This window comes from Nansenia antarctica (genome assembly GCF_963989245.1).
Source record: "Nansenia antarctica genome assembly, chromosome: 7".
Classification (NCBI taxonomy): Eukaryota; Metazoa; Chordata; class Actinopteri; order Argentiniformes; family Microstomatidae; genus Nansenia; species Nansenia antarctica.
Window position 1 is genome coordinate 47,777,213 of NC_137677.1, and position 12,883 is coordinate 47,790,095.

The 12,883-nt window shown below is 49.2% G+C and overlaps 1 protein-coding gene across 1 annotated transcript; it reads right to left on the reverse strand.

Moving 5' to 3' along the window:
• Window positions 1–369: 369 nt before the first annotated feature.
• akap11 (A kinase (PRKA) anchor protein 11) lies at window positions 370–12,431 on the reverse strand (the record flags this gene model as incomplete). Its single annotated transcript, XM_080536834.1, has 12 exons — window positions 370–564; window positions 670–851; window positions 1,030–1,076; window positions 3,172–3,255; window positions 5,078–5,224; window positions 5,580–7,647; window positions 7,804–10,047; window positions 10,553–10,811; window positions 11,498–11,626; window positions 11,797–11,850; window positions 11,956–12,066; window positions 12,369–12,431. The coding sequence occupies 12 exons, from the start codon at window positions 12,429–12,431 to the stop codon at window positions 370–372; spliced, it is 5,583 nt and encodes a 1,860-aa protein (XP_080392960.1).
• Between the last annotated feature and the right edge of the window lie 452 nt (window positions 12,432–12,883).

Sequence of the window (12,883 nt, forward strand, 5' to 3'; positions counted from 1 at the left end):
AGCGCATGTGATATGCAGTCTAAAACAAACGGAAAAAAAAAAAGGTGAAGAGAAAGAAGTACTCTCAGTCATGGCATGCAATGCACACACACACACGCACGCACAGCCAGTAGAACGGATAAGCGGTTTTGGCGCCCCCTGGGTAAGCGATAGTGTAAAAGCCCTATACGACACTACAACCACGTTCCACTGTACAATGCGGCTAGGACTGGCAGGTACGCTGCAGTGCATATCACTGCGTAGTGAGGGGGAATCTCCATGTAGTAGAACATTGTTAGTGCACACTAAGTGGCGGGTTTCACAGACGCACTGTAAAGCAGCATGGGAGGTGAGGTGAGGTGAGGTGAGGTGAGGTGAAGCACAGCCAGCCTAGGTGTGCTCCAGGAGCCACTGGAACAGGGGCGTGTGGTGGGGTCCTCTCCCCACCTGTGGTGGCTCATCTATGGGTTCAGCCGGGGACTGGGATTGGGACTGCTGGGTCTCCTCACAGTAGCGCAGCAGGGCTTGGAGCAGCTCTCCCACCCTCCACTCCCTCTCCCTCAGCTTCTGAACCACCGCCGGCAGCTGTAATGACAGAAGGCAGAAGACTCAGGTCAGCAGGCAGCAGGGGCATCAGCAGCCTTCTTCTTCTTCTGTGTGTTAAATACCGTAGTTAGCTGATGAACTTACTTGCTGTAGCTCCCTGTCGGCAGTAGATCCCAGCTGGACCAGGGGCAGGTCGGCCATGGAGGCCGCTGCCCATTGCAGCATGCTCCGGAGCTGGTGGTCAAGGTTGGGCTCCCTGACCTCAGAGTTCACCACCAGCAAGGCCCTGTGAGCCTGGGCCTGACCCCTGTCCACACGCACAGTCCCTGGGGATGGAGATACAGAGCATGCACTACAGATCAGCTTCATCATCATTATAATCATTGAGAGAGAGAGAGAGAGAGAGAGAGAGAGAGACAGGGTGAGACAGGCGTCATTAAGAAAGTCAGAATGAAAAAGAAGCAACAGACAGAAAAACGTGAACATATTTTGTTAGTCCATTACCACAGGATTCTTCCTTGGTCTCTGTCTCCTTCTCTTCTGTACAGTCACTGCAGAGTGAGAAATATCACAGGTTAGAGAGAGGGCGTACACAGGCCAGGAGAAAGAGAGAGAGAAAAGAGGGAGGGGGAGGGAGAGAGAGAGAGAGAGAGAGAGAGAGAGAGAGAGAGAGAGAGAGAGAGAGAGAGAAAGAAAGAGAGAGAGAGAGAGAAAGAGAGAGAGAGAGAAAGAGAGAGAGAGAAAGAGAGAGACTCGATGCATGCAAAAGGACCAAAAGAGGAACTCCCAGCGTGCTTATCTCTCAGACCCGTGTCCCTGACCTTAGCTCTCTGGGTTCACAGGCTCTGGTCAACAGTGGTGCTATAGGTGCGTTGAACAGTGAGTTAAAAAGTAGCATACTTTATGGAGAATGTAATACATTTCTAGTGTTTTTTCTAGTGTTTTTTTCTTCTTCTAAGCTTTCCATTCCTGCTGTGCATCTTCAATTTGTATTACCAGGAGATGAAACATAAAGCATTTAAGCATTACTGACTGGTGAGCATATTTTCCATTCACAAAATGACTACACATATACTCTATTGTGCAAATACTTACTGTGTGATGTGCCAACTGGTAAACAGTCATTTTTCCACTTTCTGGTTGTAAATCTGAGCCTTGTTGACACAGCCCCTGGGCAACAGACTTTATTACACTACACTCATTACAGTGTCTCATGGTGCCAACTGTGGATGCATATCACTTTACTATAAGGGTTTCTGGGTTCACCTACCTAGTATAACCCACCCTTGCTGGGCTGGGTGTAAGGGTACCTGAGGAGAGCTAAGGTTGGAGCATGATCTCCTATCACTCAGCATGCACATAGACCTCTTTATGACCCACCCCGCCCCCCCCGCCACACACACACACACACACACACACACACACACACACACACACACACGTGTGCACCAACGCCCACACCAACACACACACACACACACACCAACACACACACACACACACACACACACACACACACACACACACACACACACATGCACCAACACCCACGCCGACACACACACACACACACACACACACACACACACACACACACACACACACACACACACACACACACGTTCCGGCGTTGCCTAATGGAGTGGTTAGACAGACAGTGACAAAGGCTTAAGCCAGGGACACACCGGCTACCGGTACCTCAGCAGCGCGTGTGCGTTTCATTTCTGCGCCCATGTTAACAGGTTAGAGCAGACACACAGCCCACATTTATTTAACTCAACACTTCCGCTATCTGTTTCAAATTAAAAGCTGTATAGGTAGTATTATACTGTAGTAGGTATACTATGTATACGGTAGGGTCATAGCAGAAACCCCACTTAGGTTATAATTATATTACGTTAATAAGTCAAAAGAACATCAGGTGAAGGGCAGTATTTTCCTGGTGATCGCTCTCTCTCTTGCTCTGAACGAGGGTAAACAAAAACGACGTGACTTCTTTCTGGTTAGAGCCGTGTCACTTTTCCAACCGCTCATGACAGCAGAGACTGAACCCAGAACAATTTGTAATGAAGTGAAATGAAACGTTAGATTATTGACGGCCATTATCAAAGGCAAACTCAATGCACAAAGATTGGGCTGGCAGTAGCAGAGCCGCAGCAGAAACGCTGTCTGTATATGGACATCGCAAGCGTGAGCCACAGCAGCTCCGCCACACACACACACACGCTGCTGAGGTAGAGCTTGTTTCCAGGGTGTCCCAGCCGATACTCTGTCCCTCTGGTTATCTACACAGGGAACAGTAGAGGCTCTACAGACACATGCACATGCACATGCGACAACGTTGACAAATCAAAGCTCTGATGTCATCATGCAGTGAAAAGGGAAACTAGGCAAGCAAAGGAGAAGTGAGACGAAGAAGGATTAGACAATGTCGTCATTAGATTGCTAAGGAAATACAGTATGTGCACTAGGAGTCAGACAGAACTCCCTGGAACAGTTGTAAGCGTAACCTATATCCTGGGTCTCTCTCAAGACATTACTATTAATATTATCTGTAATCCCTCTTTATCCCATTCGAGGCAAGCCCCCCCCCCACCCCCTGCTGTTAGCTAGGACAGCTTAGCTGCGTTAGCGCTGGTGACCGACCTGTCTGACGGGGAGAAGGACAGGTGTTCCTCACACCCCTCCCCCTCTAACCCCAGGCTGCTCCAGCTACTGCTGTTCCCATTGCTGCTGAAGAGAGAAGGGCACAGCTCAACACTGGCCAACACCGCACAGCACTGGGCCGTGTAGGCTGTTCACAAGGCTCTTTTCTACCAACAATGTATTGTGTCTTACTGGCAAAAAACAACAGCGAGAAAATAAAACTACCGTAAGAACTATGATCTGATGATGTCCACTCCCTAACTAATTGAATATGAGATCATTGCATTCGTGTCTTCACATAATCCTCTGAATTCCATAAGGACATCTAGCTGGCAACTGTAATAACATAACAAGACTGTATCTCTGTCATTAGCCAATGATTACTTTACTGGCTGGAACCTGCATGTGCATACCGTGCACATAGGTATTTGATAAATGATGTTCATACTGTATGTGAGAATGACTGCACGCATTCCATTACCTTAAAATAGTTTCTAGTGAAGTGTGGTTTGTTTGAGTGAGGCCTGCTGACAGGTTGTTAAAAAGTCAATCACTGCATTCGGGGCACAAATACATTTTCAAAGGTGCCATTTTTGGTCTGTTGAGTGTTGATCGGAAATCTCTTTTGAAGAGACTAATGAATTACACATGGTGGACTTTGTTCCTCTGGAAACAGCGCCTGAGGCGGAGAGACTGCTCACAGACACACCTTTAGCAAATATTTTGATACCTTCACAAAGCCCTGGTGTCCAAAATAACTAGCTTCTCACACATTCTTTCTGTCATTATCTTGGGTAAGAATTTGAAATGTTGACTAGGTCTGCTTCCATAGAGATAGCAGAACGTGCCAAAAGCGACAACAAGGCGTTTCCCACCCTTAGACCCAAGATGGGTGAGCCCACCTCACTCTGAATGCAAAAACGCAGATTCTAACAAACAGCCCTCTATAGGAGGGGAAAAGCTAATTCTCTTACAGCTAGACGTGAGATGCGTTTACTCAAACAATCTCAGCAAAACTTAGCTAAAGGGACAATACAAAATCTCTAACAACATTGGCACAAGAGGAATAATATGTCATGTAATATTTGCACAAATCAGAGGAAATTGTTCCTTGGCAGCAGACAGAGGTTCCCAAACCATACCAACCATTAAGCTCCTCCTAATCTGAGGAGACCTCATGTCCTCATGAAGTCATTAGAGAGTCCTACTGATGTTAGACTGACACTAAACACGGAGGGATGTGTCTTGTACTGGCCTCAACTCAGTCTCAGAGGATGAGAACGGCTTTGCACTAATCACCAAAGTCAGATTAAGAGACATGGGAAACGCCATTTGACTTTTGATTGAAAAATAGGCTCATTTCTTATTGGCAGTATAAGCAGTGGTGACTAACTTGGTTTCTGTATTCATTTAAGCCAGAATTCCACAGCCTCTGAAGCTTTGCTAACTTATCCGTCATTAAATCTGTGTCAACAGAGCACATTTAATATGCGTTAGAAACACTCGCTGGTGAAAAGTGTGCTGAAGAGAAATAGAGCGCTCAATGAAAATAGAATGGGTGCGGCAAGACGTGAACCATTAGTAGTGGAGACATTTTTAAACATTAGGACAATTGTTTTCGGAAATTATTGAAGATTCAGAGGACAGTGCCCAATTCAAAAAAAAACTCTTGCTCCCAACACTCTTTAACACTTTTCCATAATCTGAAAGGATCTGATTACTATCAACAACTTGGTGGAAACACCTACCATCAGATAACTAGGTTAAAGCTATGGAAATATGGCTCATTTCCAATCTGATCCTTTCAGATCTACGAGGGAGGTAGTAGAGACTAGGAGTTGATTTCTGACTGGGCTGTGGTCACTGTGTTCCGAGATGCTCAGAGAGCATGGTGTGGTTTCCCTACCTGTCGCTGAGGTGCAGGAAGCTGCTGCTCTCGTCTGGGTGCTCGTCCTCAAAGCTGAGGTTGGACCAGCTGCCCAGACTGTCGTCTCCCACACTCAGGCTCAGCTGCTGGGACACGGTTGACTCAGTGGTCTCCCTACCTGGGGAGCTTCAGAAGGAAGAGAGAGAAAGAGTAGTTACTTAGTGAGGGGATTTTAATGCTTTCAAAATCGTAAAATAACGATGGCAAATACAGTGCAGTACAATTAATTGCTTGCAGGAAAGCTTGTAGAACTTGTTGTTCTACAAGACACCACAATTCAGGGAAAAACAATCTATCAAAGTGAACATAACATATCTCAACACTCACAAGCCTAATGCCTGAATGATCTCTCGCTAACCACCAGAAACACCAAAGTTAACCATAAAGAACACCATGTGAATGAAACACCAAAGTTAACCAAAAAGAACACCATGTGAATAGTCATGGAAATCAACAAGGGTGAGTCGACATGAGTTTGTACCTGAGGTTGGTGGTTTGGCAGGCATTAGACAGCACTGACGTCATGATCTCGTTGGTCAGGCTCTCGGCGTAGCTTGCACCATCATGACCAATCCCGCTGTCTGCATTCAGGCTGGTGTTGCTCAGCTCCCGCTTGGCAGTCTCCATGGCGGTCGACACCATCTCCTCTGCGAACACTGCCCTGCGATCCAGATCGATGTGGATCTTGGGGATCTCCAGACCACAGAGCCTGTCTGTGCCAGCCTCACTCTCCTGCCTCCTCCTTCTCTGCCCTCCCTGGTGGTGGTGCCTGCTAGGTTTACTACAGAATGGGCACTCTCTGACCTGGCAATAACGACAGGCCCTCTCTCCTAGCACTTCCCCCTCTGAGAGCCTCTCAGCATGGGAGTGCCTCTCTTGACCCTGGGCCCTCTGGTTCTCCCCAGCCTGGTGACCGGCTGAGGCCATGGTGATCTCCAGAGTGTCGTCCACTATCTTCCTGGCGTAGTGTTCTATGACTTGCATGACCCCACTGCTGTAGCCTCCGTCATACAGACTGCCTGTGCTGTGGTATTGCCTGCTGTTCCCCTCTTTTGCCAGCATGGGACAGGAGAATGAGCTCCGGATAAGGCCCTCTGCCATATCGTCCAGTTTGGACTTCTTGTAAAGACAGGAGTCAGTGAGGGACTTGGGAAGGCGCACAGAGGACAGGCGAAGCTTGTTAGTGACGTCACAGGTGATGTTGTATGCTAAAGACTCAGCAAAGTTCACCAGATCCATGTACTCCATCTGGCTCCCTTCCTCATTGTCAGCCTCTTCTAAGGGGGATCCCACTCTCCCTGCTTCATCCTGACGTAAGCGTGCCTCAACACTAGGCCCCCGACACCCATCCTGATGCATCCTCCGGGTGGAGTGGAGCCTCGAGCTGGAAGGTTTCAGCTTCATCTTGCGTGCAGCATGGGCCAGGCCCAGTTTTATAGAGCGGTACGCCAGGCGGCTGGCATACTGATCAAGAACCAACTCCCTGCTGCCCCCCTCTTTCTTCATCACTCTGATGAGATACCCAGCATATTCGTCTGTCACACTCTCACAGCTGGGGTACTCTGAGGACAGACCAGAGCTGGAGCTGGAGGTGGAGGTTGGGGAGTGGAGGACTGAAGACAGCAGGTCACTGGACCACTGATCAGCTAGCTGACTCAGCCTGCAGCCTCTGCTGTGCTCTCTGGAGTAGTGGTGGGGACATTCGGATGCTGACCCCTCTTGGCCTTGTTTGGCTGCTCTGTAGTGACACTGCCCAGAGCCCACCATCCTCTTCACGTCGCTGATGACCTCACCTGCCACCTCTCCAGCGTACACCCATAATGTGTTCAGTGTCTGTTCTGAGAACTGGGCCACGCTGTCTCTTCTGTCCTCTCGCTCCCCCTCCATCCTCCTCCCTCCATCCTCCACCATTCCCAGAGTATCCATCTCTGTTGCCATGGACACGATGTGGCACGCCAAACGCTCAGCATAATGGAGGGCTCCCTTCTTAGACATTTTGTGTGTCGAGGAAAGGTTGAGTTCTGGACCGTGGCTTTCAGGCTCTACACCAGACTGAACATCACTTACTCCACCCTCCACTTCCTCTTCTTCTTCCTCTTCCTCGTTCCCATCTGCCTCCTCTGACAGAGACCTCATCAGTTTGAGCATAAAGTCAGCCTTGTCTGTCTCGGTGATGGTGTCCTTGGGTCCCATCCCAGGCTCGGGTTGGTAGTGGGGGGTGGGAGGAGGTGTGGCAGGGGAGAATTCCTTAGCAAGTTTCCCTTTGAGTTTCTTGGAAAACTGCTTGATCTCTTTCTCCTTAGAGACTTCACTTGGCTGCTGGGGGGTGGATGGGGGAGTACCAGGGCTCCCACTAGACTTTTGGCCAGAGCTAGTGATCATCTCCTCACCGGCTGCCATTTTCCTTCCGCCCCGACTACCCATTTCCAACACTGGCACGTCAAGTGTATCCTTCATCATGACAGGGCGTGTCTCTGAGATGGCTTTGCTAACTGGATGTGTGCTCCTGGAGCCTGACTCACAGGTGACTCTACTTGGGGTCTTTGATACTGTCGGACAGGGTGGATGAAGAGAGGAAATAGCTCTCTGATCAGTATCACTACCGCTCCTCAAACATACAGTGTCTTTACTTACATAACGATCTCCAGGTCGAAAGCTCTCCCCAACCATTTCATGGTTTGAGGGATACTCTGTGAGAGCTTCACTGACGGAGCCCTGAGAAGTTGAGTGTTCAGATGCCAGCCCCCGACCTCCAATGGACCTACTAAGGAAGTCAGCACAGTCCTCTACTCTCTTCTTAACTTTTCTGGCTGTTATCAGCTCACAAGCCTCACTAACTATCATATCAACCATGTTACCAGAAAAATTGTGAAATGCCGTCTTTCCTTGCGAAGAGTCTCCAGAGACACAAGCCTGTCCCTCATTGTGAGCTCCGAGTAGGTGAGACACAGTTGGCTGTAGGTCCGTCTGTGTGGCTGTAGTTGTGTCAGAGGAGGCTGCGCCCACCACCCTGTCCTCTGAACTGCTGCTGCTACTGCTGCTGCTCCTCTTAGGGCTGGTTGTGGAGGTGTGGGACACACTGGAATTACACTGGCAGATCTCCTCGGAGCCCTGGAGGTGGGAAATGGCCTGCCCTGCCTGGGGCACAGGCACACAGCTAGCCATCCCAGACACACTGAACAGCGCTTTCTTCACAGTGCAGCCATCCTCCCCTGAGGGGCCTTGGGTTACTTCGGCTGAGCTGGCTTGGGAAGTCTGGTGGTCAGCTCCGGTACTGCATGTGTGTGTGGTGGTGGTGTCGTCGTCGTCCTCTGCACTGACAAAGCAGACGTTGTCTAAAGACACACTGATGGCTGCCTGGGTAGTGAAAGCTACATCTGCCTGGGAGAGCTCGATAAATGCCTCCTGAAGTACTGACTCCGACAAGTCTGAAGCATAGGATGACACAACCTCTTCCTCTTCCTCCTGGCCAAAGGACCAGTCACTGGGGGTGAGCGGGGTGGAGGGGTGGGAGAACTGGCACACCTCCATCATCCCCTCAAAGATAAGCTCCTCCGCTAGGTCTGCTGCAAACTGTGTCACAGTGCTGTTGAAGATCTGCTTCTTCACAGAGAGGAACTCCTTTAGTGCCCCTGAAACCGCCTCCCCGACCAGAAACCCTGCCAGTCCATTTATGGCCCGTTCCTTCAGTACATAGGCCTGACGCATGCCAATCTCATGGAAGGCCATCTGAAAGACCGAGGAGGTTAGCCGTGCGGCCAGGTGGCAGAGTGTGGTGGTACAGGAGGACACTCCCTTTTGCAGGTCCCGCAATGCGCTGCCCAGGCTCATCTCTACTAGATCTGTGGCAAACCTCTGGATGCCATCCTTCAGAGACTGAGACTTTTGCTGCAGCTTGCCAACTGTCACAGTCTCCTGGATCTCTGACAGCTTCATCAGATGTCCAGATGGGTTCTGGAACTCCTTATGGCAAACACAGCTCAGGTTCTTGTTGTCGTTGAAGTCTACAGGAGACTGGTACCCACACACAGAGCCCAGGATCTCCTTGGAGAGGCTGTTGGCAAAGTCTGAGTAGGTCTTATACAAGGAGCACAGGTCCTGGGGTTTACGCAGCTCTGAATCATCTCCTTCTTCACCGTCTGTTTTCCAGAAGTACTCCAGTGGCCCTCCAGAGTCTCCCAGGGGGCTGAAGGCTGAGGAGCTAACAGGGCTGAACAAAGGACCGCCACTCTCCTCACAAGAGGTCCGGACCGGCCTAGGGGAGTCTGGAACCTCAGAGTGGGGAGGGTAGGGAGAGCCTGGTTTAAGCGGAGTAGGTTTCTTCACATTGGCAGGGAGGGTAGGGTGGTCGAATCGGTGGGGATTCATGGCTGTCGTGGAACAGCCTCGAGACACGTACTTGGATCCCGAGCTGCCAGTGCTAGCCTGACTTGACTTCTTCTTCTGGGTCTTAACGGTAGCAGCATTGGTGGGGTCCAGCGGCAGGGTGAGAGTGCAGCTCTCTGAGCTCAGCTCGTCCAGGTCATCAAACTGGTCGAAGCTGTCAAAGAACTCACTGACCTCTGAATCAGAGTCTTCCACTCTCTCTCTGGGCCCTCCTGGGATCTGGGGAATATCCAGTGTGGCCCGCAGGCTCTTCTGGTAGCCAACCTCGTCCAAGAAGATGATTGGGCTGGGGCTGGAGCCGTCTGACTCTTCTGATTCGCTGACGGGGGCAGAGGGGGAGGGGATACGGGCTCTAGGACTGCACAGTGTCCACTGAGACTCCGGCCCTGACGACCGCTGCACGGTTACAGACACCTCTGGGGACAACCTGCGTTTGATTGAAGACTTCCTGAAAGAGGAACTTATGATGATGCGAGAGCCTGATAGATCCTTGTCTCTGCTGTGGGCGGGGACTGTCTGAGATGCCACATCACGTTGGTTACCATGGAGATAGGGGCCAGCAGCTGGATGAAAGCAAGAGAGAGAGAGAAGAGAAAGGGGAAGAGAGGAGAGGAAAGAAATGGTCTGATTAAAATGTGAGAGTTGAGTGACTACATACTCATGTTTTTTAATAACAAGCAAAAAAAAATCAATTAAAGCAATAAAAAGACAGGTCCAATGGGATCATAAGACATACAAGGCCAAGAGAGCAAGCATTAAACTGTCATTTCTCTAATCTTCATCAAGAGTTCAACCAAAGGTCACTTCCTGGGATGATTGCTACAGTACATGACACATAAGGGAGAGAAAGAGTTACCAAATGGAAAAGAAAATCTGTGACTGCCATCTAGCAGTGGAATCAAGATGATGCCGTCGATTTCTGCCGTCTTAGTAGAAAAGACATATTAGTAAACACCGCTCTACAGGGACGTCTGAAAAAAAAAAAAAAAAACTATATATGTGAAATAAATGTGAATATGAAATATATTCAAGACCACTCTACAGTACATGTGCTTATTATAAACCTACGGGTGTTGTCTGCTGTCTCCTCCTCTTCGAGGTGCTCAAGAGCGGTGACAAAGTCATCCTCGATGGATGAAACTGACTGGTTGGTGTCGTCGTCCTCTGGGTGGCTGTGATCAGCGGCGCCTCTGTGGAGAGCCTGAAGCTCCAGGGCATAGCGGACCCCGGCAGCATACCGCCCCAGCAGACCCACCAGTGCACTCACACTGACCTGGGGACTCGGGCTGTGTCTCAAAACACACATCGCTTTCAACCAGCACTGCTGCTGTGGAGGAAGACAGAGAAAGACACGCACGCACACACACATGAGAAAGTCAGGCTTGGCTGGATGGTGGTTAATTTTTACTGCCAAAGGACATTAACTTATTCAGAGAGAAAATAGCTGGCAAACAGAGTCTGCAGACTGTCAGTGTCTTTCATGTCCCAGGGTGCCCCAGACCAAGACAAACTAATCATCTGAGAGTCTGAGGGTTTGTAAACACACAGGAGTTTTTTTTTTTTCCTTCACTGATAGGGTATACTGGAATTGCCTTGTTATGTCTGAAGTCTGATGATGTTGTATATGCAGAATACACGTCACAGAGGGTAGACTCCGTTTAGACGTCCTGCCTGTCAAATAAACTCCACACAGCTGGAAGGACTGAGGCCTACCAAAGACACATGGAACCAACCAGGACAATGTGGCAATCCCCAGCAGAGAAAACAAACAAGCCCAGATGTTTCTTCACCTGTGTTTGTGATAACAGACCGAATCTCACACAGAATCTTGGCACGTAGTCTGGGAAAGGTTCTTGGACCACTAATTTGCAGCCAAGGAGTGTGCTTCCAAAGGCAAATTAACATTTCAGAGTAGAGTACAGTAGAGTTTAGACTCAGTTTACTACCACCTCTCTTCTCTTCTCTTCCTTTTACCAGTTTGAAACACCTACCAACTTCTCTCCTCTCATTTACCTGAGCGACGCTGTCCTTCCTGTCCATCAGTCTGCGTGAGTCCTTCAGTAGCAGAATCTCATCGTTCCGGAGGCTGTGGACATGTATAGATCTCAGGAGCTCAGACAGGTCACCCGGCAAAGAGGAGGCCTGGAGGTGTTTATCAGAATCAAGTTACTACCAATAAATACCAAGTCAACTTAATGTGTCCAACTTTGAGAGATACAACGTTAAATTAATGTGTCTTCGAGTGTGTATTTGACTGTCACTCTCTGAACGGTGCAATAACCAAATGTCAGAGCTAGCTGTACAGCAGTCACCTGTAGAGTGATATCCTCCCCTTCAGAGTGAACAGGCAGACACACAAAATGGATCTGAGGGAAAAAATAAAACAGTTGTTTGTGAAGTATGCTAGTGTCAGTTTGTGTGTGTGTGCGTGTGCGTGTGTGTGTGCGTGTGCGTGATCTATGATTGCACACCTCTGTCAGCCGTGGTGCGTCCCTGGACCCCAGTTCCAGGCCTATGCTGCAGAGCTCCTTCCTGTTCTTCAGGAGGCTCTTCACACACTGAGACCCGCTGTCACGCACAGTCTGCACCAGAACATAGGGTTTCACATGGTTAGTGTACTGTACTGGTCAAGTCATTATTAGGTAACCCCATAGTCTTGATCTCAAACCATCAGAACCTATTTCAATTCATTTGAATCTCATCACTGCTCTAGGCAGGATGTGCGTGCTAAAGTCGGTTTCAGTACTGCCATAGAGTACGGGATGTGGTGAGACAGGTTTGTCTGGCCAGAGCTATTACATATCCTCTCACAGTGGGAGGAGGGGACAAAACAAAAAGACCATGTCAAGAGAGAAATGATGAGGCTTAAAGGTGGTGGACAAACCTCTTTCCTGATGGATGCTCGGGTCCTAAGTGGGACCCCTCGGATACGGGCACAGGCGTCCATGGCAACACGGGGCTGGGCGTGGCGCAGCGGGCTGGCCACTCACCTGCAGATAGAGACAATAGAAAGGAGGAGACAGAAGGGGTCACTAGGGGATCCAATTTGCTTCACTAAAGAGTCACAAGAGTCACTAGAATTTCAAGTAGCACAAAGGCGGAGGACAGGTCTCCGGCAATGAGTGGCTGGGGGTAATTGATTATGACATAAAGATGTCCATTGTCCTCACCAATCAAGACCGCTAATGTTGGAATAGATACCAAACAAACAAACTTAACATAGCTTACTTATACTTGGAGGCAACTATGATATCATAAAATGGCTCACCCATTTCAATCACATAATGGTGATAACATTGACAGAAAGTCAATAACAGTTATTTGCATTATCAAAGTGATTATATGCAAATAGAAGCAGCACGCACCCAGCTTGCAGAGAGCAGACACCTCATTCATCAC